This window comes from Miniopterus natalensis, chromosome 1 (assembly GCF_054644295.1).
Source record: "Miniopterus natalensis isolate mMinNat1 chromosome 1, mMinNat1.hap1, whole genome shotgun sequence".
NCBI classification, from domain to species: Eukaryota; Metazoa; Chordata; class Mammalia; order Chiroptera; family Miniopteridae; genus Miniopterus; species Miniopterus natalensis.
The window spans coordinates 34,398,276-34,424,010 of NC_142081.1; the positions used below are offsets into that span (position 1 = coordinate 34,398,276).

At 42.9% G+C, this 25,735-nt stretch overlaps 1 protein-coding gene and 2 pseudogenes across 1 annotated transcript in view; 2 read left to right on the top strand and 1 right to left on the bottom strand.

The window, feature by feature from the left end:
* The first annotated feature begins 4,664 nt into the window (after nucleotides 1-4,664).
* On the top strand, nucleotides 4,665-8,245 carry LOC107525951 (geranylgeranyl transferase type-1 subunit beta pseudogene; annotated as a pseudogene).
* A 2,261-nt stretch (nucleotides 8,246-10,506) lies between these two features.
* On the bottom strand, nucleotides 10,507-16,647 carry LOC107525950 (large ribosomal subunit protein bL19m-like; annotated as a pseudogene).
* Nucleotides 16,648-16,923: 276 nt separating this feature from the next.
* GCH1 (GTP cyclohydrolase 1) overlaps nucleotides 16,924-25,735 on the top strand; it is a 34,008-nt gene continuing 25,196 nt past the window's right edge. Inside the window, exon 1 of the mRNA XM_087820369.1 lies at nucleotides 16,924-17,263. Coding sequence (XP_087676495.1) covers nucleotides 16,924-17,263 — 340 coding nt within the window. The remainder of the gene's footprint in view (nucleotides 17,264-25,735) is intronic.

Below are 25,735 nucleotides of genomic sequence, written 5' to 3' on the forward strand. Positions count from 1 at the left end.
CATCTAGGCGAACACACCTCTGAAATCCCAGAAGTAATCCCTTTTTCCAGACCTGTCCTGGGAGCACATAATCTTGTTAATAGCCCTGTACCTTACTTTCTTCCACCTTCATGTAATCTTCCTTACCTGTCCTCCTTAACTCCAAATATATAAAAGAAACTGCAAAAACAAACAAATAAATAATTTAAAAAAATAAAAGAAACTGCAAAACTGTCATTCTCTGGAGTATTTAAGATCATGTTTCCAGCAATTGTCATCAGTTTTGGCTCAAATAAACTCATAAAAATTCTCTACAAGTCTGGCTGTTTCTTACGTTGACAGCACATGGGAAAACTGTTAAAAAGAAACACAGCAAATTGATAAGATGGTGGTGAGATGATGGGAGGTTTTAATCCTATCAAAAATTGTCATTAGTTTTCAAATAAAAACTCTATCATTATTACAAATATATGTTTGCTTAGTAATCACAAAAACCTACATAATGAACATCAAAGTAAATGTCTTATCTGCAGGGATTCAAATAATAATTAAAAAAAAAAAATCAGACTTTGAAGGGTAAAGGGAACTTAAAGTGAAGGCTATTTACACTTAAAACATGGAAAATTCATATAGTATTTGCCAAATGGTTTGGCAATAACCCCTGACTGTTGACTTGCCTTAAAGGTACTTGCTAGCCTACTCCCAGTGGAAAGAAAAGAAAATGTCAGGGTAGACCGGTGTGCAGGAAAAATCAGATTTTTCCTGGGCTTCTCCCGACCATCAACAATAGTTGCTGAGGATTCACTGAGGGATTACTCCTTTTCCTTCAGGTTAGAAAACCCTGGGAATAAATCTTTTCTGCTCTGTTTGCATAGCACAAAAATACCCACCCGCCTGCCTTCAAAGAGACTGTGGTGGCCTCAGCAGATGGCTCTTTGCTCTGCATCGTAAAATCCTAGGAGAAAAAGAGTATATAAACATAACATTTGGTCATTTCCCTTAAGCAAGCATAATCCTAATATTTATGGAAGGCTGCAAGGAGCCACTTGATGCAGGAGCCAAGTGACCATAAATGACAGAGGAAATTCACCTGAATTGGTTCAAGAGGCGTGTTGCCAGGAAACTATGTCCAGGGGCATACAATCATATTGATCCCCGGGAAATGGTGACACTAAGTGGATAGACAGGTGCAGCCACACAAACACCATTTAGGCTTTTTTTTTTCCCCTTAGAAAGATGAAAGTCTTGCTCTTATTTTGTGCTAAAAGTAATAGAAAGATTTTGAGGAAAAGGAAGAATAAGAATGATTATTTTCTTTAATCATCATAATATAGGGTGTCCCAAAAAATGTATACACACAGTTTGAATGATTAAAAGGCAGTGTTTATTAAAATACATTTCATTTTCAAAATTGAGCTATCAGCTGTTAAAGTGTGTATACATTTTGGGGGGACACCCTGTATTTATTATGGTACATTTACAAGGTCCTTTGCATACATTATTTCTAATTCTGAAAACAATTTTTCCCTTTTTGAAAGTGAGGAATTACAGCCCAGCGAGGTTAAGTATTTCCCCAAGGTCACACAGTAAAGGGTAGAGTTAGAATTTGGAACCCAGATCTGTCCAGGACTCTTTTCATTGTAGCTGCCACATGATCATTTCCTTGCAGTCAGAGGAAAATACTCAAATAAAATAAACAACAAGAAGAAAATTCTCTGTGTGTGGGCCCCGAAGGATGTTGGACATGCTTTAGATTTTATTTTTGTTCAAGTACCTCCAAAAGAATTTTCGAAATATATGTGTCCCTCTACCTTCCTGTGCCTTGCACACACGTTGTTAGGTTGATAACTATCAGTTTTCTAAGATATAAATTGCAGTATATTTTAAACACTGACTTTAAACACAAGGTCATGACAGCATTCGGAGAGTAGCCAATGGAATGTAACTACTATAGGTCTTTGTTACTTACCACCCTTTAGTTATACAAATTATTGAATAAGCTCTTCCTTTCTTCTTAAACTTGTATTTCCATTTATCTTCCCTCTACTGAACTTTATTCAATTATATTTGAAAGTCTCTTAATGATTGCCCATGTCAACTCTTTCTGCAAAAATAATTTGTATATAAATTTAAATTTAAAAACGATTTCCTGTCCTAGCCGGTGTTGCACAGTGGTTAGAGCATCAGCCCGCGCACTGAAGGGTCTGGGGTTCAATTTCCCATCAAGAGCATGTACCTGGGTTGCAGGTTCAATCCCCCGGGCACATGCGAGAGGCGACCAATCAGTGTGTCTCACTTCGATGTTTCTCTCTCTCACTCCCCTTTCCCTTCCATTCTCTCTAAAAATCAATAGAAAAAAATATCCTTGGGTGAGGCTTAACAACAACAAAACACTGCCTGTGACTATAAGGCTCTGTGTTTTTCAAGTTATTCTGGACTGAGTTATCTTTCCATCATATAATGTATCACAACAAAATAAACATGTCATGAAATATGATAAGTATTAACAGTACAATTTTATTGGAAATGTATTTCTTAATGACAGTACTGGTCCCTCACCTTCTTCATTAGTTCATGTAGCTGTGGATGAATATTATTTATTGCTAGAATGAGACAAGATTCAGAATCAATTCTATTACAGTTTTTATTTTATTTTATAGATACAAGCACTAAATAGATGGGAATACAAAGAGTTTTGTTTTAACAACAACTCAAAATTGTTTACCTTGTCTCTTACATGGTGGAAAATTACATAATGATCTATCACAAATTATCTTAAGTCATCTATTAACTGACAACATGATTAGATGTTTCTTCAGTTTTGATGAAAGCAAATCATTGAAAGTGACTTAACTTACAAAGGTCATTAGAGTACCCATTCTCTCCACACCGAGGCCAGCATTCTGACCCACCCCTTTACAGGGTGCCTGAGGCAGTGTATCACAGAAAGATATTCGGACACCTGAAGCACATTACTTTCTTTTGGTAGAGTCAGAGCAGAGCATTTGTGAAAGGTGAGGTGGGGAGGAGACCGGCCACACGCAGATTACCATGGACAAAAGTGATGGTGGACAATGACAATATGAAAATTGGTGTGCATCCCACTGGAATTTAGCTGAATGCTGGGGTCTTAGGGCAAGGTGACAGGTAGTAGACAAATGGTGTGTGAAAGAAAGTGTTAAGGTGAGCATCTGGGCTCATGGCTATCAATCCTGGGTCTTCCAGAGCCAACCAGAGGTCTGAGTTCAAGGAAATTGAACCTGAGACCCTTCAGTGCCCGGGCTGACACTCTAACCACTGTGTAACACCGGCTAGGACAGGAAATATTTTTTAAATTTAAATTTATATACAAATTATTTTTGCAGAAAGACTTGACATGGGCAATCATTAAGAGACTTTCGCATGAGGCAGGTGCTGCATTTGGAAAAAGAAATGGCTGATAACAACTATCTTTTCTTTCCATGGATGCTAGAATGTTGGGTTGGTCCAGCCAGGGCTTCAGGCTACTCACCTGCTGAACAAATTTCTGACATTCTGCAAGTAAAATCCAGTTTCTTCCTCTGTAAAATGGGAATAACAACCCTTGTCTGCCACCTTCAGACAAAGGGATACAGGGATATCTAGAATCCTCTGCCACACTAGTCAATATTGTAATCAGCAAATGTTCACGCTTCAGTGTTAAAATAAAAAAACACACAAACCTTACAATTTTGTTATTTAAAAAGCATCAAGCATAAATTAATCATTCCTATAGAGAGTCTGCCTCCATGGGACCATGAAGCCTGAACCAAAGAATCACCTCACGGGTAGGAAGAAGAAGAAATGCACAGCATGAAGGTAAAGACTTAAAAACCCAAACCCATCAGACAATATCTACTATCACAGAACCCAAAGGTCAGAGTGAGGATGATGATGAAGAGTGAAGAAAAATACACTAAAACAACATTAAAGTGTGGCAGTTAAGAGCTAGAACACTTGGAATAATCCTAGGTCTGCCCCTCACTAATTCTGATTGTGTGATGTTGGCTAAGTTATCTAGCTTATCCGTGCTCTCTGTACCTATAAAACTATTATTATAATAGTTTCCCAACTACAGAACTATTACAATAAAAGTCCAATGTTATAAGGTTGTGGTGAGGATTAAATTAGTTAATAAAGTTCTTAGAACAGTGCTTGGCATATAAAAGGCACTCAAGAAGTGCTAGAAAAAATGCAGAATTTGATAAGAGTTGGTGGGAAGGAAAGAGTTATCATGATTGTCTTACAGTTTTATCTAGAGCTATCAAAATCCAACCTAATTAATCAATCTGTAAAGTGTTTACTTTTTTGGAGCAAGGCATAATAAATGGGCAGATACTTGATATAAATTCAACAAAAGCACAGTGATTATCTATGTACATCCTGAAGTGAGACAAAGATAGGACAAGATTTTCCCCTTAGTTAGTCAACAAATTCTTATTAAATAGTTTCGATATGCCAGCCACCATGCAAGATAATTGGAATTATTCCTCTCATGTATGTGGCTAAAATAGAATGCATTTTATAATGTAAAAGGAAAGAAAATATAAAGGATCATTCTTCTTCCCCAGTAAGAAGTCTTGGGGTGGCAAATCTGTTCTAGAATGACTTGACAATAATATCAACAACCCAGGTTCCATCTCTCTTCCTACTCTGCCACCGTAGTGATGATGGAGGTACAGCAAGCAAGGTGCAGCAAAGAACAGTTTGACCAAATGCCATGCTTTGCCAAAATGGGGCCACTAGCTTCCCAGCCTCCAACTGGTGGACCTTTAAAGCTCTCTGTCCAAACACTTAGTTTCAATTTACTTGCAGCATTCTGTTATCATTGTAATTAGCTAGTTAATATTAATAAAGGGAAGAAAGCAAAGGGGAAGCCAGACATTGTAAGCATGGTAATCTGGGCAGCTTTACCAGGAAGCTACAGCTTCATGTTCCCCAGGGAACTCTGCAAATCACTGGGGGAAGGGATCAAACAAAGGGGGAGATGGGTGCACGTACAATGAAGTTGGGGTGATGGAGGGAAGGTGCTTGCCTGTCAGTCTAACCTGGGGAACAATGGATTGGTTAGGGGATGGACCCCATCAGTAGTGCACAAAATCTTAGAAAGTTAAAATCCCCAGAAAAAGAGTTCCTTCCTTTCTTGTTCTCTTGCTCTGCTTTTGTTCTCTCTTGCTCTGTGACCTTTACTCATTCGTTTGCTCACCTGTTTTCTCTCCATAGCCATGTGGCCTTCAGCAGTTGCATGGCCTATGGCTATGCAAATTCCACCCGCAGGATGTTGGATGGGACTGTACTTTAATATGGAACAGAAATTCTGAGCAGTGGCCTTGATTCTGGCCCTGCTGAAGATTGGACTTCTTCCATGGCAGGAAGGACAGGGATGGAAACTTGGAGGGGAACCCCCTTAATTTTCACATCATCAATAAAGTTTTCCATGAAACCCCATCCTGCCTTGGGGGCCTCAGGGAAGTCTTTTCCTTATGGCACCCTAAGAACTCCATTTTCACCAATAACAATTCCACTTACACTACCAAATTGTGTATCAAGTAGGAATTGTGTTTGGTTGCTAATGACAGGGACTCAAACATTCGTGGCTCAATAAGTTGTTGCATTTTTCTCAAGAAATGGGAAGCCTAACAAGAGGTGGTCAAAGGCTGGTTGGAGGTTTTGCTGAGTCATCAGGGATTTCGGATCTCCTTACCTTTCTGTTCAGTCTTCCTGAGCATGTGCTTATGGTCTCCTGGGCACAAGATGGCTAGTCCACTTCTAGCATGGCTTCTGCACTCCCGGCAGGAGAAAGAAGGTGAAGGGCACAAAGGGCACCTATCAGCTGAGCACCTATCTGCACCCCTTTAAAGGCCTTTCCCAGAAGTGCCACCCAGCGACAGAACCATGTCACATGACCATTGTAGCTGCAGGGTGCTTGGAAATGGAAAATATATTTTTGGCCAAGTAAGTCCAGGGACATATCTTCTTTGAAGTAAGTTGGAGATCTTTCAGTAAAGAAAAGAGAGGGAGAAGGAATACGGGGTAGGCATCTAGCAGTAACTGCCAGAAATGAACAGCCCACCCAGTACAGGGCTTCATCTTGCTACATGGCACCTCTCTGAGGAGAGGTCACGGCTGGCCTCCGAGCTGCTATTCTGCAGAGGACCAACCATGGTCTTGAAACATCAGATCATTATAGATTCACATGTATTATCTTTTTAGATAACTCTTCTGGAAATAAAGATATTTTCCATTTATATAGGATTCTTTCTCCGGTTATTAAACAAGTTAGTGGGATTTTAAAATGTATTAAAATCGAATCAGATCCATCACTGTCACGAATGATGTTAGGAAATATTTGCCAGAAGCCAAACATTTGAACAGCTTTAACTATGGCATCAGAAAAATTACTATTACATTCAGGAAAGAACTGCTTGATGTGTGACATTAAAATGCAGTTCCCCAGGCAACTGAGAGGGAGATACATTCAATAACAACAGAGCTTCCATGAATTGCTAAGATCTTACAGAATTTGCAACACCTTTTATTTATTTTTCATTGACAGTTAAATTAGTACTTGAAAGCATCTGCTGACTAGAAAACAAATCCTCCACAGCACTCTGGATAAACCAGGCTTCCTCCAGAAATAGCTACTACCCTAATGGTGGAAGAGATCAGAGAGACTGTGGGAGCAGTGGAAATGTGCAGGTGGGATGTACAGCTTTGTCGTCAGACCTGGCTGATGGCACTCTTTGCAGATATATGATGCTCAGTGTCCAGATAATCTTTGTCGCAGTTGACAGAGTGCTGCCCCATGAGTTTGACAATCTTTTTTGATTGGGCCATTTCACAATGCCTGGCTGAGAACTGAAAGCGTGGGCAGTTAGGGTCATGGCAGATGTTGCCTCCCTAGCAGCACGGTGGCCACAGAGGACATGTGGCAGGTGGGGGCTGTGAAAGAGAGCGGCTGAATTTCCTGCAGACTTGCATGTTCGTGCAGAGTGGTTCTTCCAGCGTTGCGTCCAGGTTTTGCTGGAGCACTATCTTCACTGGGGACCAGCAGGTTGACAATTGCATTTTTTTGCACTTTCAGAGCTGGATATATTGGATTCCTTAGATGTGTTGAACACAGATGATATAATAGAGTGGATTTACTCTCTGCAGGTCTTTCCCACAGAAGACAGATCAAATCTAAATTGCTGTGGTTTCTGAGGCTCTTCATACCTGGGTATTCCATTCAATCCATCAAAGGATCCTGGAACAGGTCATCCTTATGACAGTGGCCACACAGCCATGACCTACACTGGCCTTCATGTTTACTTCATGAGTAAATAAACTTGCTTAGCAGGCTTGAGAGCCCTTCAGCTGGAAGATGGAAGTTTTTGGGAGTACCCGAAGACAGTGAAGATGACATGCGATTTGTATACTGTGCTTCCTGTGTTTACTGTACACTCAACAATTGGTCCAGCATGGATATGAAAAAGCCATCACCTATATCAGGAGAAGTATGTCCTATGACAATGGGTTGGCACAGGCACAGGGGGCTGGACTTGAATCTCATGGAGGATCAACTTTTTGTGGCATTGCATCTCTGTGTCTCATAGGAAAAGTAGTTTTGTTTTTCAGAAAGAGAATTGAACAGAATAAAGAGGTGGTGTATAATGAGGCAGCAAAATGGTTGTCATGGAAGACCAAATAAGCCTGTTGACACCTATTATTCTTTTTGGGTGGGAGGAACTCTAAAGCTGAAAAATCTCCAATACACTAACTTTGAGAAAAATAGAAATTACATCTAATCAACTCAAGATCGACTCGTAGGCCCAGCTGGGCGTGGCTCATCGGTTGAGCATCAACTTAGGATCCAGGAGATTGGGGTTTGATTCCCAGTCAGGGCACATGCCTGGGTTGTGGGCTCAATCCCCAAGTAGGGGGCGTGCAGGAGGCAGCTGATCAATGACGGCTCTTTCATCATTGGCTTTTCCATCTCTCTCCCTCTGCCTTCCTCTCTCTGAATTCAATAAAAGATATATTAAAAAAAAAAAAAAATTGCCTCGTAGGAGGATTTGCCAAGTGGCTGGATAGTCATCCAGATGCTTTGCATGCATTCCCTGGGATTTGTGGCCTGTCACTAATGGGGGAAAGTGGAATTTACCAAGTTCCTGCTGCCCTGAATATAAGCCCATGGATTTCTGAATGCCTTCGAGACCTCCATCAGAGCTGGAGAACCAAGGACTTGAAACAATGGGGGGCTTGGTAGCATAACTGTAGCTCAAGGTTAGAAGCTATGTATAACCAAGTGTTCTCTTTTTTTAGGAGGAAGTCTTACAATCAAATCTTGTGCTGGAAGTTATTTACAATAGCTAAGATCTGGAAATAGCCCAAGTGCCCATCAGTAGATGAGTGGATGAAAAAGCTGCGGGACATGCATACAATGAAATACTATGCGGCTGCATGGATGGACCTGGAGATTATTATGCCGAGTGAAATTAGCCAGTTAGAGGAAGACAAATATCACATGATCTCACTAATATGTGGAATCTAATGAACAAAATAAACTGGTGAACAAAACAGGTCCAGAGGCAATGGACTCATGGAACAGAATAACAGATCCCAGTAGGGACAGGGGTGGAGCCGATAGGAAAAGATTAACCAAAGAACATATATGCTTATTCTTGGAGCTTAATGGGATTTATAACTGAGCCTACCCTATAGAATGAGAACCACATACAGTTTATTGAATTGGTAACTAAAAAGCCATAGGTGATGGCTTTTTCATATCCATGCTGGACCAGTTGTTGAGCATAACTATGTACCATGCAGTCAGTGGCTTTCTAATATGAAATTCCAGTTCTTCATTAAAGGGTCATTGAAACCCTTTGCCAAATGGCTTCATAACCAGAAATGCTATTTTTAATGGAAACACATTCATTTTATTTCAATTTAATAGGAAAAAAAGGATCTGAAGAAAATCTAAAGGATTGATTTTGAAAAATCTGTATTAGTCAGGGTTCTCCAAAGAAACAGAACCACTAGGGATATACAGTCCTCCCTCGGTATCCTCAAGCAACTGGTTCCAGGATGCTCAAGTTGTGTTTTCTAAGTTCATACGTGTTTGAGATGGTGTATCCTTACACTTGAAAGCTTTCTTGAGTGGGTATAACTTACTTTCCTTAAATCTACAAAGTTGTCTCCCCTCCACCCCCACCCTTTTTGGCAACGGATGTTGCTATGGAAAAATTGAAGGCTATGCCCTTACTCCCAACCCCATTTAGGCAATTTGGTTTTTTCTTGCCTGGATGCTCAAAAAACTCTATCCTTGAAGCTTTCTTCATCCTTGGAGTTTACGCAGCTCGGTGTTAAGCATTCTGTCTCAAAATTTTCTACAACATATTGCTCTAGAAAACTATGTATGTATTTTTGCAAACTGTATTTTTACTTTTTAAGATAAATATTCTTTTGAGATGTAATTCATACACCAAAATATTTATTCTTTTAAAGTGTGAAGTTCAGTGGTTTTTATATTTTTAATTAAATGTATTAGGGTGACATTGGTTAAAGTGGCTTTTAGTATATTCACAAAATTGTACAAGCATCACCACTATCTAATATCAGATATTTTTCATCACCCCCAAAAAGGAACCTGTACCTATTAGCGGTCACTCCCTACCCCCCACTCCCCCCAGACAACCAGCAATCTGCTTTCTGTCTATGCATTTGCTTGTTCTGGCATTTCATATATAGAATCACGCAATATATAGGCTTTTGCATTTGACCTTTTTCACTTAGTATGATGTTTTCAAGGTTCATCCATGCTATAGGATATATTAGCGCTTCATTTTTATAGCTGAATAACATCCCAGTATATATATGTATCACAAATTGTTTATCCATTCATCAGTTGATGGACACTTGGGTTGTTTCCTCTTTTTGGTTGTTATGAATAATGGTGCTATAAACATTCATGTACAAATTTTTGTGTGGACATAAGTTTTCATTGCTCTTGGATTTATACCTGGTTTGGAATTGCTGGGTCTTATGGGAACTCTATATTGAACGGTTTAAGGAACTGCCAGACTGTTTTCTAAAGCAGCTGCACTATTTTATACTCCCATCAGTGTGTACGTATTCCGATTTCTTACATTCTCAGGAACACTTGTTATTTCCTATCTTATTTAATATAGCCATCCTAGTGGGTATGAGGTGGCATTCACTTATACCCTGATTGACATTGCCCTGATGGCTATGTGCTTATTGGCCATGTGTATATTTCTTTGGAGAAGTGTCTTCAAATCCTTTGCTCATTTTTAAATGAGGTTATTGGTCTATTTGTTATTTATTTTTATATATTTCTTTTTTTAAAGTAATAAACTGAGACACTATTTTTAAAACAGTACTCATAAAATAATGAATTCTTAGTCAATTTAATGGCAATGTCCTTATATATGAAATTAAACTAGTCTCTAAAAACTCCTCTGAGAGTCAGTATATCCTCTACGAGTAGCTGAATTCATTTTCCGATCAGGACTTTTTCGATGCTTCAGTTTCACCCCATATTGCGGCTCCACTTTGTGAAGTATCACATTTCCTCATCATATCAAACTCGAGCCATGGCTGACTCCACTTCTGAGCTTCTTTCATTTGCTCTTCAGTTAAATAAAGATCAAACCTGATTCCTTTAATATTAAACTTTGGAAACTCCCAGTGTTTGGACCAGGGCTTAGGCTTCATTTTTACTTTCAGCTGATTAATAGGAACTTCTTGGCTGGATTCTTATACTATTGGCTTCATATTAATATCAAAAGTTCTGTATTCAGGAAGGACATCTCGCAAGTGTAGCAAGCTGTCATCAAGTTGTTTCTCTAATTTGATCACTTGGATCTCCTGAATTCTAGGATTATAAAGTTCAAAGCAAATCTCAACACTTTGTCCTTCAGCAGTATTCCTAAGGATAAGAATAGCTCCATGCCCTAGCCGGTTTGGCTCAGTGGTTAGAGCATCCACCCGTGGACTGAAGGGTCCCGGGTTCGATCCCAGCCAAGGGCACATACCTTGATTGCAGGCTCATCCCAGGCCCTGGTCAGGGTGCATGCAGGAGGCAACCAATCCATGTGTCTCACATTGGTGTTTCTCTCTCTCCCTTCCACTCTATCTGAAAAGCAATGAAAATAATATCCTCAAGTGAGGATTAAAAAAAAACACCACCAAACAAACAAAAAGTAGCTCCAGGTAGTTGCTGATCTCTGGATGCAAATCCTTAGGAACTGGCTGGTTTTTTCATTGGCATATGGGTTATAGTAACATGAAGAATGTTTCCAACATAGAACTCTGGAATGTGGAGTACTTTTTTCCTTTCCTAACATTTCTTTCTGTTTGAAATTTCAGAGGACTTGTTTTTCCTCTTGGAGGAATGAATTCAAGACTCAAGAGCCTGGTTTTCTGGCACGAGGGGCGGTGCTTGTCCAGGATGACTGGTTGTGGAGGCAGCTGGAACCTCCTGGGCTGGGAAGGTCCAGGTCTCTGCTGCCCATCTGACTCGCTCGGAGCCCCCACAGCCTGGCCCTGAGCCCCTTCTGCACCCCAGCTCCCAAGCCCCACTCCATTTCTGCTGGTCTAGTTATTATTTAGTTGTAAGAGTTCTTTATATATTCTAGATACTAATCCATACCAGATATATGATTTGCAAATATTTCCTCTCATTCTGTGGGTTGTCTTTTCCCTTTTTTGATAGTATCCTTTGAAGCACAAAAGTTTTTAATTTTGGTGAAGTTTAATTTATCTTTTTTTCTTTTGTTGCTTCCATTTTTGGTGTTATTCTAAGAAATATATTTGCCTACTAAGGTCATGAAGATTTATGCCTATGTTTTCTTCTGAAGCTTATAATTTTTGCTCTTACATTTAGGTCTTTGATCTATTTGAGTTAATTTTTGTATGTGGTGTGAGATAGAGATCCAACTTCTTTCTTTTGCATGTAGGTATCCAGTTGTCTGAGTCCCATTTGTTGAAAAGAGTTTTCTTTATCCCACTGAATTGTCTTGGTACTCTTGTTGTAATCACTTGAACATATAGAGGTTTATTTCTGGTAGAAAAATATGCTTATATTATATCTTGACTATATCTTCTCATTTGTTGAGTTCTCTACCTCAGGAACCCTAATTATTCTTATGCTAGGTCATCTTGGTCTTCTCTAATAGCTGTCATCTTCTTTTTATTGTACATTCATTCTAGTGTCTTACTTCATATCAGTAATTGAATTTTCAACAGTATCTATTTTGTACATGGTCTAATTAATTCCATAATAATAGGATCCTCGGTTTCTTTCCTTAGATCTCCAACTCCTTTTGCAGTTCTATTATTATATTATCTTGGTTTCTGCCTTATTTGAATTTGTGTTTTTATTAAGTTGTTCTGTAGCAGAAAGGATTTGTGAGGAATTTTCTTTGGGCCCATGAGCTTTGGTTTCTTCTCAGTCGCATTCTTTGTCTTTACATCTTCCACATGCTGTATTATTTGCCCCCTTCTTTCGTTTCGTTTCGTTTGGCTGTTGCATGCCTGCGCAGTTGCCAGGCTGCTTCTCTGCCTTCTGTCCATGCCTGTTACTGAGGGTGACTCCTTTGCATTTCCCATTACAGCAGGACGCCCATTTGTTTTCCTGACTCTGCTACGGTTTGTGGCTTGAGGAGTTTATATCTCTTCTTCCCTGAGGAACAGTGAAGGTTGGGACAGCCTTCAGCTGTGGAAGAGTGTACTCTCCACTAGCACCTGTCTTATTAGCATCCTCTCATTCTTCTGAGATGGTATTAAACATCCTTTACCAGGGACATGAGATTTTGGGGGTATGACTGTTCTTCCCTTGTGAGGGGTCTTTGGATAGTTTCCTCAACTCAGTGTGGAGCCCTTCCTTCCATCTCGGAGAGTAAGCTCAGTGTTCAAATTCTCTCATTTTCTCTCTAAATGTTCTTCTGATAGGGGCACTTACAATGTCCAAAGATTGAGCACCTGAATTAATCTGAAATATAATTATATTACTTATAAAATTGTAGAACACATATACTTATGCAAGCAGGGGTTTGAGTTTTTCCCCCTTAGGCTTCTTTCTCCTAGGCCTTTGCACCCTACACTCCCCTTGATCCTAGACTGAAGCAATTGAGGTGGCCCAGCAGCTGTGAACAGTGGTTAAAATATCACCTTATCGGGACATCCCCAGACATCCCCAGGCAACCAAGATCAAAAGAATGACTTCCAGGACTGCACTAGCTGCCTTCCATTCCCAGCCTCAGTTTGCCCCACAGAACCCGATCCCTCGGGCCACTCCTGAAGACAGGTTTTGGATGCTCGTGTGCCTTCTTGGTTGGCCGGCCTTCTCAATAAACGCCTTGTATGATTCACCCCTGCCTCTGTTGAATTGGACACAGCGACAGGCAGCCCCGAGCCCCACCGGGGTTTCCCGGGAGCACTTCCATTCCGCCTCCGTCGGAAGGGAAGGGCCTCCATTCAGCTGGCTGAGCCCGGGGGATTCGGGGAGACACCCACGGATTCCACTGACTCCACAGTCCTGCTTCTGGAAGTGGGGAGTGGGATAAGGCAGTGTCCCGTATATCTTTCCACCTTGATCCAGAATCTCCTCCAAAGTTTGAATGTAAATATAGAGCCTCCATCAACTGCACGCAAAGAAATTTGCTTTTTTCCATTTCCCACTGCCAAACGCCTAAGGGTGGTTTCCCTGGCACCCTTGACGGGTGCCTCCCTGCAGCCCCGCAGTATGCGATCCTCGATGCTGTGCGTTTCACTCGCCTGCTTCTCTGTGCCGTCACTACCCTAGAAATGGAAGAGTTCAAAACAAAAACCCCAGGCTTTTCGGTAGAAAGCAACTCCCAGTTTGGGTCAAAGGTGAAAATGGGTCACATACTGGGTTAGAAACATAGACGCTGTCACAATTCCTGGCTGTGAATGCGCACCACTTTACCCCTGGGCCATGTTATGCTAATCGATTCTGTGGAACATCTCTCTCTTTTTTCAGGTTTTTCCTCTTTTCTCATTTCTACTTATAGCCACCCAACTACCCACATTTCACTGTCAAACTGTTTATTAATGTTGGCAATTTTAAAGCTTCTTTATGTTACCTTTGGGCATTTAGCTAAAAGCATTGCCTCCATTTTACAGGTAAATATGTATTAGAACAAATCCAGAGACTTTGTATTGATAATTGGCAACAAACGTGCTGATGCCTCAGTGGCAGTCTTCATAAGAAAATGTTAATTTTTAGGGTAAAAAATCCATTAGAAATTGTCTTTGGGAAATATAGTATTAGTTAATGTTTAGAAATGGTTTTAAAAGAACACAAAAGATTGCTACACACACACACAAAACACACAAAGCAAAACACTTAATGAAAGCATCTCCGTCAAATCTCTCCGTTTTTAAAGTACCTCACTTGGCATCTTTGTTTTCATTTGTTAAATATAAGGCCATCCTTCAATGTTGTCTCCAACTATGCTTGAAACAGTGGCCAGTGGCCAGTGTAGTTAAAGGGAAAAAATGTTGCAGGACCTTGCCAATGAGGGGGAAAAAAAACCTTACAATAAATATTAGGAGAGTGACAAAGAGACTTTACAAAGGATGTTCATATTTCTTGATTTATGTAATTGGGTATTTAATGTACATAGAAATTCAATAACTATCTTTAAAAAGCCCATTTACATGAACATTTCTTCTATTTTAGATTAAAGATGCCTAAGAGGCCAGTCAATCTCCATATTTCTTTCCTTAATGTTTAGAACAGAGCTATGCCTGGAGCAGACATTCAATAAACACTAATTATAATGACTGAGCTACTTTATTAATATAGAATAATTCCAGGGGCTTCCCTCCTGCTTTGTCTGATCCCAAGCCTTTTAATATTTGTTTATATGTCAGAAAATCAGCCTTAGAAACCCTCTGGAGCAAATCATAAGATAATGTGATACAGGTTGTGGATGAAAAGGGGCCACATACTAAACCTGAAAAGCTCAGGGCAGGCCTGCGTGGCAGCCTTGCAAACTCAGAGACCTAAATTAATCACAAAAGATGGTCTGAAATGAAAACTTTTTTATTTTTAAAAAATATATCTTTATTGATTTCAGAGAGAGGAAGGGAGAGGGAGAGAGAAGAGACAGAAACATCTATGATGAGAGTCATTGATCTGCTGCCTCCTGCATGCCCCCAACTGGGGATCAAGCCTGCAGCCAAGGCATGTGCCCTGATGGGGAACTGAACCTCAATCTGGATCCTAGGTTGATGCTCAACTGCTGAGCCATACCCGGCCGGGCTTAAAACTTTTTAAAAAATATATATGTTTTTATTGATTTCAGAGAGAGGAAGGGAGAGGGAGAGACAGAAACATCTATGATGAGAGAGTCATTGATCAGCTACCTCCTGCACGCCCCCTACTGGGGTTCATGGGTCAGTGATCAACGGGTTAAGCAGTTTATAGTTGGTAGTCTGGCCCTTTCCTTCACAAAGGTTAATTTTCACTTTAACCAGATAGGTTGTCTTTTGCATCTGAAATAACATACCTGATTAACACAAGCCTTTGCAAAACAAAGGAGTTTCCCCTTTTTCAGGGCCCTCAAAGCACCAGGGCCGAGACCCTGAATCCTCTCATTGTTATTGTTATCTTAACTATTCACTGTTAACTATCCTGTACTCACCTATGTAAAAGAAATATGTGTCTATCATTTTATTTTTATCCAATCCCAGAGGTTTTCCCACTTTGCTTTCTCCTACCTCCCTAATCTATCACCAATGAATTTCACGTAACCCACCTGTGTCCTCTCCTTTGATTGTAATGTATAAAATAAGGTGCAAAACTGCCATTTTCTGGAGCATTATTTCAATCCGTTGAGATTTTGGCTCCCCAACATATGTTGACAGTTTGGCTCACAAAAAGTTTATCTCAGGATTGAATGTTTCTTAAGTTAACAATGTTTTAAAACTCACCTTTGGGATTATTTCATAATCCCTCCAGTGAGGAAAAAAAGTCACCTTTTAAATCTTAAAAGAGTCAAAGCAGATGTCACTGGTTAAGAGTCCATTGATCAATAATGTTTCACAATTTGTATCAACATCAGGGCAAAGGAGTCGCTTCGATTGCAAATCAAGTTCTCCAGGGTCAAAGTTCTCCAGGGTCAAACGCCACTTTCCTAGGCATAGATATGACTCACATTAGGGCCACTTGTAACCTTCCCTTTGAAACGGGCAGAGGGTGGGCTGCGCGTGTTTTAAACTATGAACTCAGGAGTCTCAAGTCATACTATTCTATTGCCCTAAGCGCATAAGAGATGGTTTCCTTTCCCACAGTCCTTTAACCCAGTCTCTTCCCCGACGAGGCGACCGGTCGGCTCATCTTTCCCAGGGCGGGGGGACCGGGGCACTTCCGATGCAGCACCCTCTTTCCCTAAAAAGAGAGGGCTCAGCGGGCCTCCAGACCGGGCCGCCCCCCGCCGAGGTCCCAGCTCCAGACACCTGCCTCCGTTCAGATTTCGCTCGTCCCGCAACAACTCGAGGAGCCCGACCCACAGCCCTCCGCTGGCGCCAAAGCGCGGGAGCGCGGCGGGCGTCCTGCGCCCCCCGGCGGGCAGCCCGCGCCCCGCGGCGCCCGGCTCGGAGCCTCTCTCGCCCCATAGACCCTCCCGGGCGCCGGAGCGGGGGCGGGGCGACGGGCGGGGCTACAGCCGTGACGCGAGGCGGCGCCCACCAATAGGGACGCCCCGCGGTGCCGGCAGAGCCGCTTGGCCCATAAAAAGAACCCCGGGCTGCTTCTGTCCCGGTGCCCCCGACCAGTCGCCTGCCTTGCCCGGGCTTCTCTGCCCACGAGCCCACTGCCCGCGGCCTCCGGCGAAGTTTAGCCGCGGCGCCTGCAGCGTCCCACCGTCCCTCCGGAGCGGCAGCGGCGGGGCCATGGAGAAGGGCCCGGTGCGAGCGCCGGCGAAGCCGCGGGACCCCCGGTGCAGCAATGGTTGCCTGGAGGGGGAGCCGCCGCGGCCCGGGCCGAGCCGGCCCGCCGAGAAGCCGCCGCGGCCCGAGACCAAGAGCGCCCAGCCGGCGGGCGGCTGGAAGGGCGACCGGCCCCGCAGCGACGAGGATAACGACCTGAGCCTCCCCAACCTGGCCGCCGCCTACTCGTCCATCCTGCGCTCGCTGGGCGAAGACCCGCAGCGGCAGGGGCTGCTCAGGACGCCCTGGAGGGCGGCCACGGCCATGCAGTTCTTCACCAAGGGCTACCGGGAGACCATCTCAGGTGGGGGCCGCCGCCGCGCGGGCGCGGGCGCGGGCTGCCGGGACCCGCGGGGCGCGGGGGCGGCTGCGGGAAGCGCGCGCGGGCTCCGGGAAGTCTCCAGTTGCCTCACTCTTGGCGGAGGGAGCCCAGTGCTGTCACCTTCTGAACCCCGCCCTCGGCCCTGACCGGCTCCCCGCGTGGGACGCATTTCGGGCGCTCTAGGGCGCAGCGGCCTCTGCACCCGCTGCGGCCGCCCTGGGGGGGTCCCCCTGCGCCCCGCGCGCAGCCCTCGGGTGGGCGGGACCGCGGCCACTGAGTTGCGCAGGGCGGGGTGCTGGACCCACGGCAGGAGCGCCTGCACGCCCGTGGAAGTGACGCCTTCCTGCGTCGGCCCTGCTCTTGAGGTCTCATTTTTCGGTAGGTCTGGGGTGAAGCCTCGGCTTCGTGTGCGTGGAGGGCCCGGGGTGATGCTTCACCGCAAACTCGGGGACCTGCACTCTCCCTGGCTCGCCAGGCTCCCGGGTCTTCGGAAAGTTGTAATTCTCTTTGGTCCACGTCGAGTTTACTCTAGTTCAGGACTCTTCAGAACTCGGGGCAGTTCTGCGGCAGTTCTGGAGTTTGAGGTGTGAGGCTTCTGGGGCTAGTTTGCTGCTTAAAGCCTCTCCCTCTATTCCACCCCCCCCCCGCCCCAAAGCAATAAAGTGACCCCCTGGGAGTCAGGGATAGTCGCTGAACTCTGGGTCACGGAACTGAGTCCCTCGGTCGCCTGTCCCCCGGCTCCCCTCCCCACTCCCCACTCCAAGTACGCGGCGTTGGCCCTCTCAGGGTCAGGCTTTCACTCAGGACGCGGGAGGGCCGGGGGTGGGGGTGGACACGCGTGGAAAACGACTGAGGACTTGGCTGCCTGTTTGCTGTGCTGGTCTTCAAATGGGGGGGGGGGGGGCGCGAGAGAAAGAACAAAAAGCTTCTGACTTACACACCTGGGACTAAAGGATATTCTGTGGATCGCATCTTAGGTGCCTCACTGTGACCTTTCTTTCCTTCTTTCGCCTAAGAAGCCTTCTGCTTTACTCTCTGAGAAACTGCGCTGCTTTTGCAAGTAACCTCCCTGCCACTGTTACTTCCCTCAGGGAGCCTCCATCTGGCAACTCCCTTAGTAGGTCTGGGGAAGAATAAAGTTATTTTTGTCGAGTGTTCCAAAGGAAGGGCGGCACATCAGAGTGTGAGAGGGGTGGGGCCCCCAAAGGAAATGATATTACATCCTAAAGCCAAGAAATGTGCCCAAATTCACTTTTTCACCCCTTGATGGAAGAGTTGAGCTTCAAAAGCAGAATTTCAAAATGCAGAGACTGAAGAATAAAACATTCTTTCTTTGATGAATGTGCTATCATTGGTGAAATTCTCTGACATCCTGAAGAGACCTGCTCATAGATGAGGCTTGCTCTTTCCGCCTCTTGTGGATGCAGAAAGCCATCTCCTCATTGCCCTGGCCAGGCTTTGGGAATCTTGCCAAGGAGAGAGGGATTTCTGACCCCAAGACAGGTCACAGAATTCACTTAAAGTGGCTCCCAAGGTTTTCCTAAGAAGTGGTTAGCAGAAGTTTGTCTCATGAGCCATAGCACTAATGACTCCAAAGAACATTCCCTTTTACCTTAGAAAACTGCTTTAGTCAAGTGTTACTTTATTACTTAAAAAGTCCGTGGACCTAGAGACAGAAAGCAGATTAGGGGTTGCCAGGGCCTCGGGAGACGGGTGGAGTGGGTACGAGTTTCCTCTTGGGGTATTAAATGTTCCGGGACTAGAGAGTGGTGATGGGTGCAATATTACTGAATTGTACACTTTAAATGGTTAAAATGATGACTTGTGTTCGTATTCTACTACAATAAAAAAGACCATGGACTATTTAAGAATTATTTGTAGCCATAGACTGAATGCTTTTTATGTTCTAAGTGTTTTATGGACGCTCTTGGTTAATCCTCAGTTTTGGGGTAACACTGTTCTCTTATACCTGTGACAGGGAAACTGAGGCAGAGAGGTTGGCAGCTTCATGGTAGAGCTGGTGATTGACTTTTTCTGGTGCATGCTGGCCCCAGATGTAAAATGTATTTCTTATTGTGGGTTGTGTTAAAAAGTTTGAAAGCCTCTACCTAGAGGATCACACTTAAGGATTTTACATTGATTTCTTAGAGGTACATAGTTAAAGAGAAGACAAAGGAGAGGATGATGCTGAACTTAAAGAAGTAAACCTGAAATGGTGGTGGCTGAGGCCTTGCACCAACGTGGGTGGGACAGAGAAGGAAGGATACCTTAAATCTGCAGAAAATATAGACGAGAGTAACAGAGAAAACAATCCTGCACAATTCCTCATTTAAATTTCTTTAGGAGAGAGCATATGCTAATGACTACATGGATTGTTTTGGATAGAAACAGACTTCTTTGAAACTATCATTTTTCTATGATTGTAAACAAGATACTTTATATCTTTGTATATTAATTCTTGTTTAATTGTGTTGACTTAAGTGTTGTAAAGTATAAAATAAGTTGGTACTTTACATTCCCCAAATTATTACTACTTTTTCAGTTCCTCCTAAGTGGATTGATACTAACTTCTGGTGTTCTGGGGAATTTGTCGGTTCTCCCTACAGTGGAGCTTTTCTTCAAAGGTGCCTGGTATACCTTCTCTTACTCCCTCCTGTGTACCTTATCACGGGTGTATTCAGCTTTCCTGGTTACTGTTTATCACTGGGCTATAGCTTATGGGCTGGGGAGCAGGGCTGGAAGACACACTATAACCTCTCCCAGAAACTGGCTATCTTTTGAATCTAGCATCACAGGGTGACCTTGGACCAGATCAACTTGTTTTTTGAGAATTTTTATGAGTTTATTTGAGCCAAATTGATGACAATTGCTGGAAAGCAAAATGTTCAGTGAACTGAGAAAATGTTCCAGAGAATGGCAGTTTTGCTGCTTATTTTATACATTAGAATCAAAGGAAGAGACCTAAAGAGGGTTACGTGAAATCCCTTTGAGGTAGATTAAGGGGGTAGGAAAAGGCAAAGTGAGGAAATCTTGGAGATTGGATAAAAAGTAAAACGGAGAGACGTATACTTCTTTTACATTGGTGGTTACGGGATGGTAAATAATTAACATTTACAGCACATAGAGACTGTATTCTGGGAACACAGTAGCAATGAGGGATTCTGTGATCTTATGCTCTGGTGGTGGGTGTGCTCTGAGGGGTCTGGAAAAGATTACTCTGACATTTTAAAGGTATAGTATCTTAGATGCAAAAAGACAATACAGGCTAGCTTTAGGTAAAGATTGACCTTTGTCAAGGAAGCTACAGCCCTAGGATGTGATTACCCACCTTGACCCACTTTTAGTTAGGAATATTTGTGTTCAGACCATCCTATGTGGCTGCTTTCAGTCTCTTAAGTTTGTAAGGCCCACTATGCAGGCCTCTGAGCTTGTCAGGTTTAGTATGTGGCCCCTTTTCGTTCACACTTTCACCTTTTGGTCATAAATAAGTCTGAAGGACTCATTAATGACCAGCCTCTTGGTTGGATAATGTCCCATGGTGCTAGGAAGGCTCATTCCTAGGAAGTTTTGCTGTGTTGCTGAAATGGTGGACCTTTGGGGATGGGGCAAGACTACAGCCTTGGGTGGAAGTCAAGGCTGAATTTTTCTCAAAAGGGAAAGGCAGGTAAATGGGAGGCAGCCATGGACCAGCTCACCTAATTCTATTGCTGTTCCATCTCTGTTTAACTAGCCTTTCCCCTACTGGTTTTAGTAGCCATTGGTGATTGCCTAGATTCAGTACTGATTATGTTGTAGGCGGCAGGAATGGCACCAGGTGTCTGAGTGGGAGTCAGACAGACCTGGATTCAGCAACCTCGGTACTTGAGTTCTGGCTAAGAAAAGAATTCAGAGCCAAGACTCCACTCCCTAGAGAAGATTTATTGGGCAAGTAAAGAGAAAGTACACCCAAATCTCACAGGCAGCTCAAAAGAACTGCCCTGGGGAGTGGGCTAGGGCTCCGTTTAACCCCTTGGAGAGGAGTTAACTGCTTTCTTCTCCAAACTGACCTATCAGGGCCCGTCTTGTTATCTTCCTTGTACGGAGGTTTGATGGGGCTTCCTCCCGTCCCCTTGCTCTCCTCTAAGGGTGGGGGTCTACCACATGACTAACCACATGCCAGGGGAGAAAAGATCAGGAGAATCTGACCTGCATGACCAGAGGCATTCTAGGGTGGAGAGGGGGGTCTTAGGGGCGAGGTCTTGAATAACAATACTTATCTTCAGTACCTGCCATTCTAGGGTGGAGAGGGGGTCTTAAGGGTGAGGTCTTGAATATCTCTCTCCAATATCTGCTCTACCAGTTCCTTTTCACTGTTAGATGTCTGGGAAGTTCAGCCTTCGTGACCTTCTGTAACTGGCCCACCCTGCTCTGCTCATGTCTATCTAACTGCCTGCCACAATTAGAAGTTGCAAAATAATGACTTTTGGTTCTTTAATTCTTTCTGAATTTATTAACTGGAGTTCTATAAAGACGGTATACGGCCCGGCTGGGTGTGGCTCAGCGGTTGAGCCTCGGCCTAGGATTTAGGAGATCGAGGTTCAATTCCCAGACAGGGCACATGCCTGGGTTGTGGGTTCGATCCCCAGCAGGGGGCGTGCAGGAGGCAGCTGATCAATGACACTCATCATTGATGTTTCTCTCTCTCTCCCTCTCCCTTCCTCTCTCTGAAATCAATAAAGATATATTAAAAAACAAAAAAAGGTATATGGAAACTCTTTAGGCTTTTTTTGCAACTCCTTGATAAGTTTAAAAGTATTTAAAATAAAGCTTAAAATAAGGTTTTTAATTTCTTATACTAATTCTGCAGTGAAGATCTACCTGATTTAGACTCAATCTAAAAGACATAAAAAAATTATTGTAACTTCACTATCTAAAAACTAAGAATTTTCACATGTCAAATACCAACGCAAATGAATCAAATGACAAACTGGGAAGAAATATTTCCATTTATGTTGTGGACAACAGGATGATAAAAAGAGATGCTTGAAATTAATGTGAGAGAAAGGCCAAAAACAATTGGCAAGGCAGGTAAACAGACAATTCACTGGAAAATAAATACAAATGACTCTATAACACATACAATGATGCTTGACCTCACTTTCAGTAAGAAATGCACTCAACCCCCCCCCCCCCCCCCGCCCAGCTACATGCTTTCCGTTTTAGATTGGCAAAAACCCAGATATTTGATACTGCATTGTTATTGGAGTTATAGGGAAACAAATATTTCCGTTGAGAATATAACTGTCCTTATGGAGGATAACTTGGCAACATCTATCAAATACAGATGTGTATTTCCTACTTGAAAATCCTGCCTCTGGGAGTTTATCTTATATATACTTGCATACAGGAACGGATGCATGCTAAGGTTAGTTACTGCAGCTTTGAATGGAAGCAACCTACATGTCTAGTCCCTTGGAATGACTAAATGATGCAGAGGAGCTATACATATTTTGTATGAAAAAGGTCGGGGAGGATGGCAGAAATGTTTATTTTGGCCTTCAGAACTGCTACGTGTTACTAGGGATGTGAACTGGGGATGGCAGACCAGTAGAAGCAAGGCTTCTCACTATATTTTCCGTTTTTGATTTTTGAAGTATGTGCATGTATTTTCAAATAGATAAATTAAAAGCATTATGACAAAGTTGTTTCAAATATAGGAGTAAAAGAAATACAGTTCTTCCTAATGATGAGCCAGCAAGAAAAATCTGGTTACTGAAAACCTTTACCCTGATATCAGAGGAACATAGTTAAAGATATATATTTGCAAGGTTGATCTTCATTGTAATCTTTATTGCATGTAGAAGGAGCCAGAATTTGAATGTGACCTTGTCCCTTAATTATCTGTGTAGTTACTGGCATGTCTCTAAACTTAATTGTCACCTTTCCCTTTTTGTAAAGGGTAGTGATACCTGCTTCGCCTAGACTCCTGTAAGGAATTAAGAAGGTATGCAAAAAGCACCTGGTGCTTAGTATATTCCTTCCTTTTAGTGAGGGAGAACTGTGGAGCTCGATTTGCTGGAAAGTGTTTTAAGAATGTGGGATACTTTGGAGCCCTGAGTCGTGTAAAAAGTCCTTTTACCCTGGGATGCCATACTGTGAGGAAGCTCTGCGGCATGGAGAGGCCACATGTGGCGTTCCGGCTGATTGCTGTAGCTGAGGTTCCATCCAGCAGCTAGCATCAAGCACTAGACATGGGAGTGAAGACCCTCCAGATGGTTCCAGCCCACAGCTGACTAGTCGTCCCCACTGAGGCCCCAGACATTATGGAGTGGAGGCCTGGCATGTCCTCTGTGCCCTGTCTGAATTCCTGACCGACAGAGTCCAAGGGCATAATCAAAATAGTTGTACACCACTAAATTCTGGGGTGTTTTGTTATGCACTGAAAGCAACTAGACAGATATTGAAACAAGAGTGGCTGGAATTTGCATGTGTGCAGAGGAAAAGGGAGTGACTTAAACAGCCCAAGAGATGGCACTTGTGGATTATCACTATAAAGCTGATAGTGAAGCTCGGAGAGTGCCTGAGCTTCTTAAATGAGTGAGAGGAGGAGATAGGTGGCCTAAACTTTAGGAGATGTCTGCATTCAGAGAGCAAGGAGAGTGAGAGAAGCAGCAGCAGAGACAGCCCTAGAGCGAGGTATTAGATGCAGGAGATCCAAGAGTGGAAGTGTTGGCAAAAATGGTTTTAAAAGGAGCAAGGATCAAAGGAAGAGGTCACCGTGACCCCTAGTAGACTTGAGCCAGAATGCCTGGCTGCAGATCCTGTTACTTACCAGCTGTGCCTCAATTGCCTCATCTGTGAAATGGGCCCGTTAATGGTACCCTTCCACCTTACAGGGTCATTGTGAGGATTAAATGAGTTCATACACATAAAGCGCTAAGAGAAGCAAATGCCCAGCATATGTGAAGTGCTACAGGTGCTGTGCGTGCTAGCAGTGAGTAATGAGATCTGATTTGAAGGTGATGTTAGTAGTTTCAATAGCTTAATGTGGTCACCTTAGATTGTTACCCTGTGGGGAGTAATTTGACAAATTATAGGAAACAAAAAAATTTTGAGGTACTTTTTCCTGATTGTCAGGATCAAGTGAGTTCCCCTCGGTGTGTATCAAGGTGGTGACATGCTGGGTGCTGGTGAATGAAAGCCTGCGGCGTCAAGAGAAGAGCACAGGAACCAGGCCTCTGGGATGGCAGGCCAGGTTGTATACGTGTGACCTCATGTGGTCCTCCTGTCAACTTGGAGTTCATGTGCATTTTTTTCTTTTTCTTTTTTAGTTAGTATTTAATTATGTTCAAAACCTTTTTTTTTCAAATTGTTGAAAGTATTACAGATTTCCCCTTTTCCCCCCCCATTGATCCCCTCCACCTGGCATCCACCTCCCGTCCCCGGACTTATCCACACTATTGTCTGTGTCCATAGGTCATGTGTATATGCCTCTAAGTTCTTGATCTCTCCCACCCTTACCCCCACCTTCCCTCTGAAATTCACCTAACTGCTCCATGCTTCTATATCTCTGTATCTATTTTGTTCATCAGTTTACTTTGTTAACTAGATTCCACATATAAGTGAGATCATATGATACTTATCTTTCTCTGACTGGCCTATTTTACTTAGCATAATACTTCCTAGTTCCCTCCATGCTGTCCCAAAGGATAAAAGATCTTTCTTTTTCATAGCTGCATAGTATTCCATGGTGTAAATGTCCCACAGCTTTTTTTATCCACTCACCTACTGATGGGCACTTGGGTTGTTTCCAGATCTTAGCTATTGTAAATTGTGCTGCTATGAACATATGCATTTTAAAGAGGTGGAAACTGAGGAGGCTCAGGTTAAGTCACTTGCCAGAGGTCACAGCAGGAACTTAGACGTGAGTGACTACAGCATTCCCGTTCTAATTGACATCGTGCCCCCTCAGGTTTCAAGTGCCCATGTTAGAATTTCATATGAAGAACCAATTAATACGTGAGACTTGTAAGACACAGGAATTCTGCTTTTCTTCCTGAGTTCTAGCAAAGAGAAAGCCAAGTAGTTTTGGTTTTGAGGCATTTCTTCGTATCCTGACTTAAAGATATTTCACAAAGTTTTTGATCAGAAGAATTCATGAATGATTCCAAAAAAAGTTAGCTACATTACATTCAATTGTAAGGTGGATTAATAACTAACAAACCTTTCCTGCACTTATTCTTTTGAGGGAGCTGTTTGAAAACCAAAATTTTATGTATTTTGTCTAAGCACATTTAATTATGTTGTCATTTATAAATGCAAGTCTGTTTTAATGGTTTTACTGTTTGGAAACTTCAGTTCTGTTTTACATGTGTTTTTAGGTCTTGTACTTTTTAATAGTAGTTATAAATTCTTAATATTTCATTTCATTTAAAGTAATTTTATCTGTAACTACAGCGGTATATAAATTTCAGA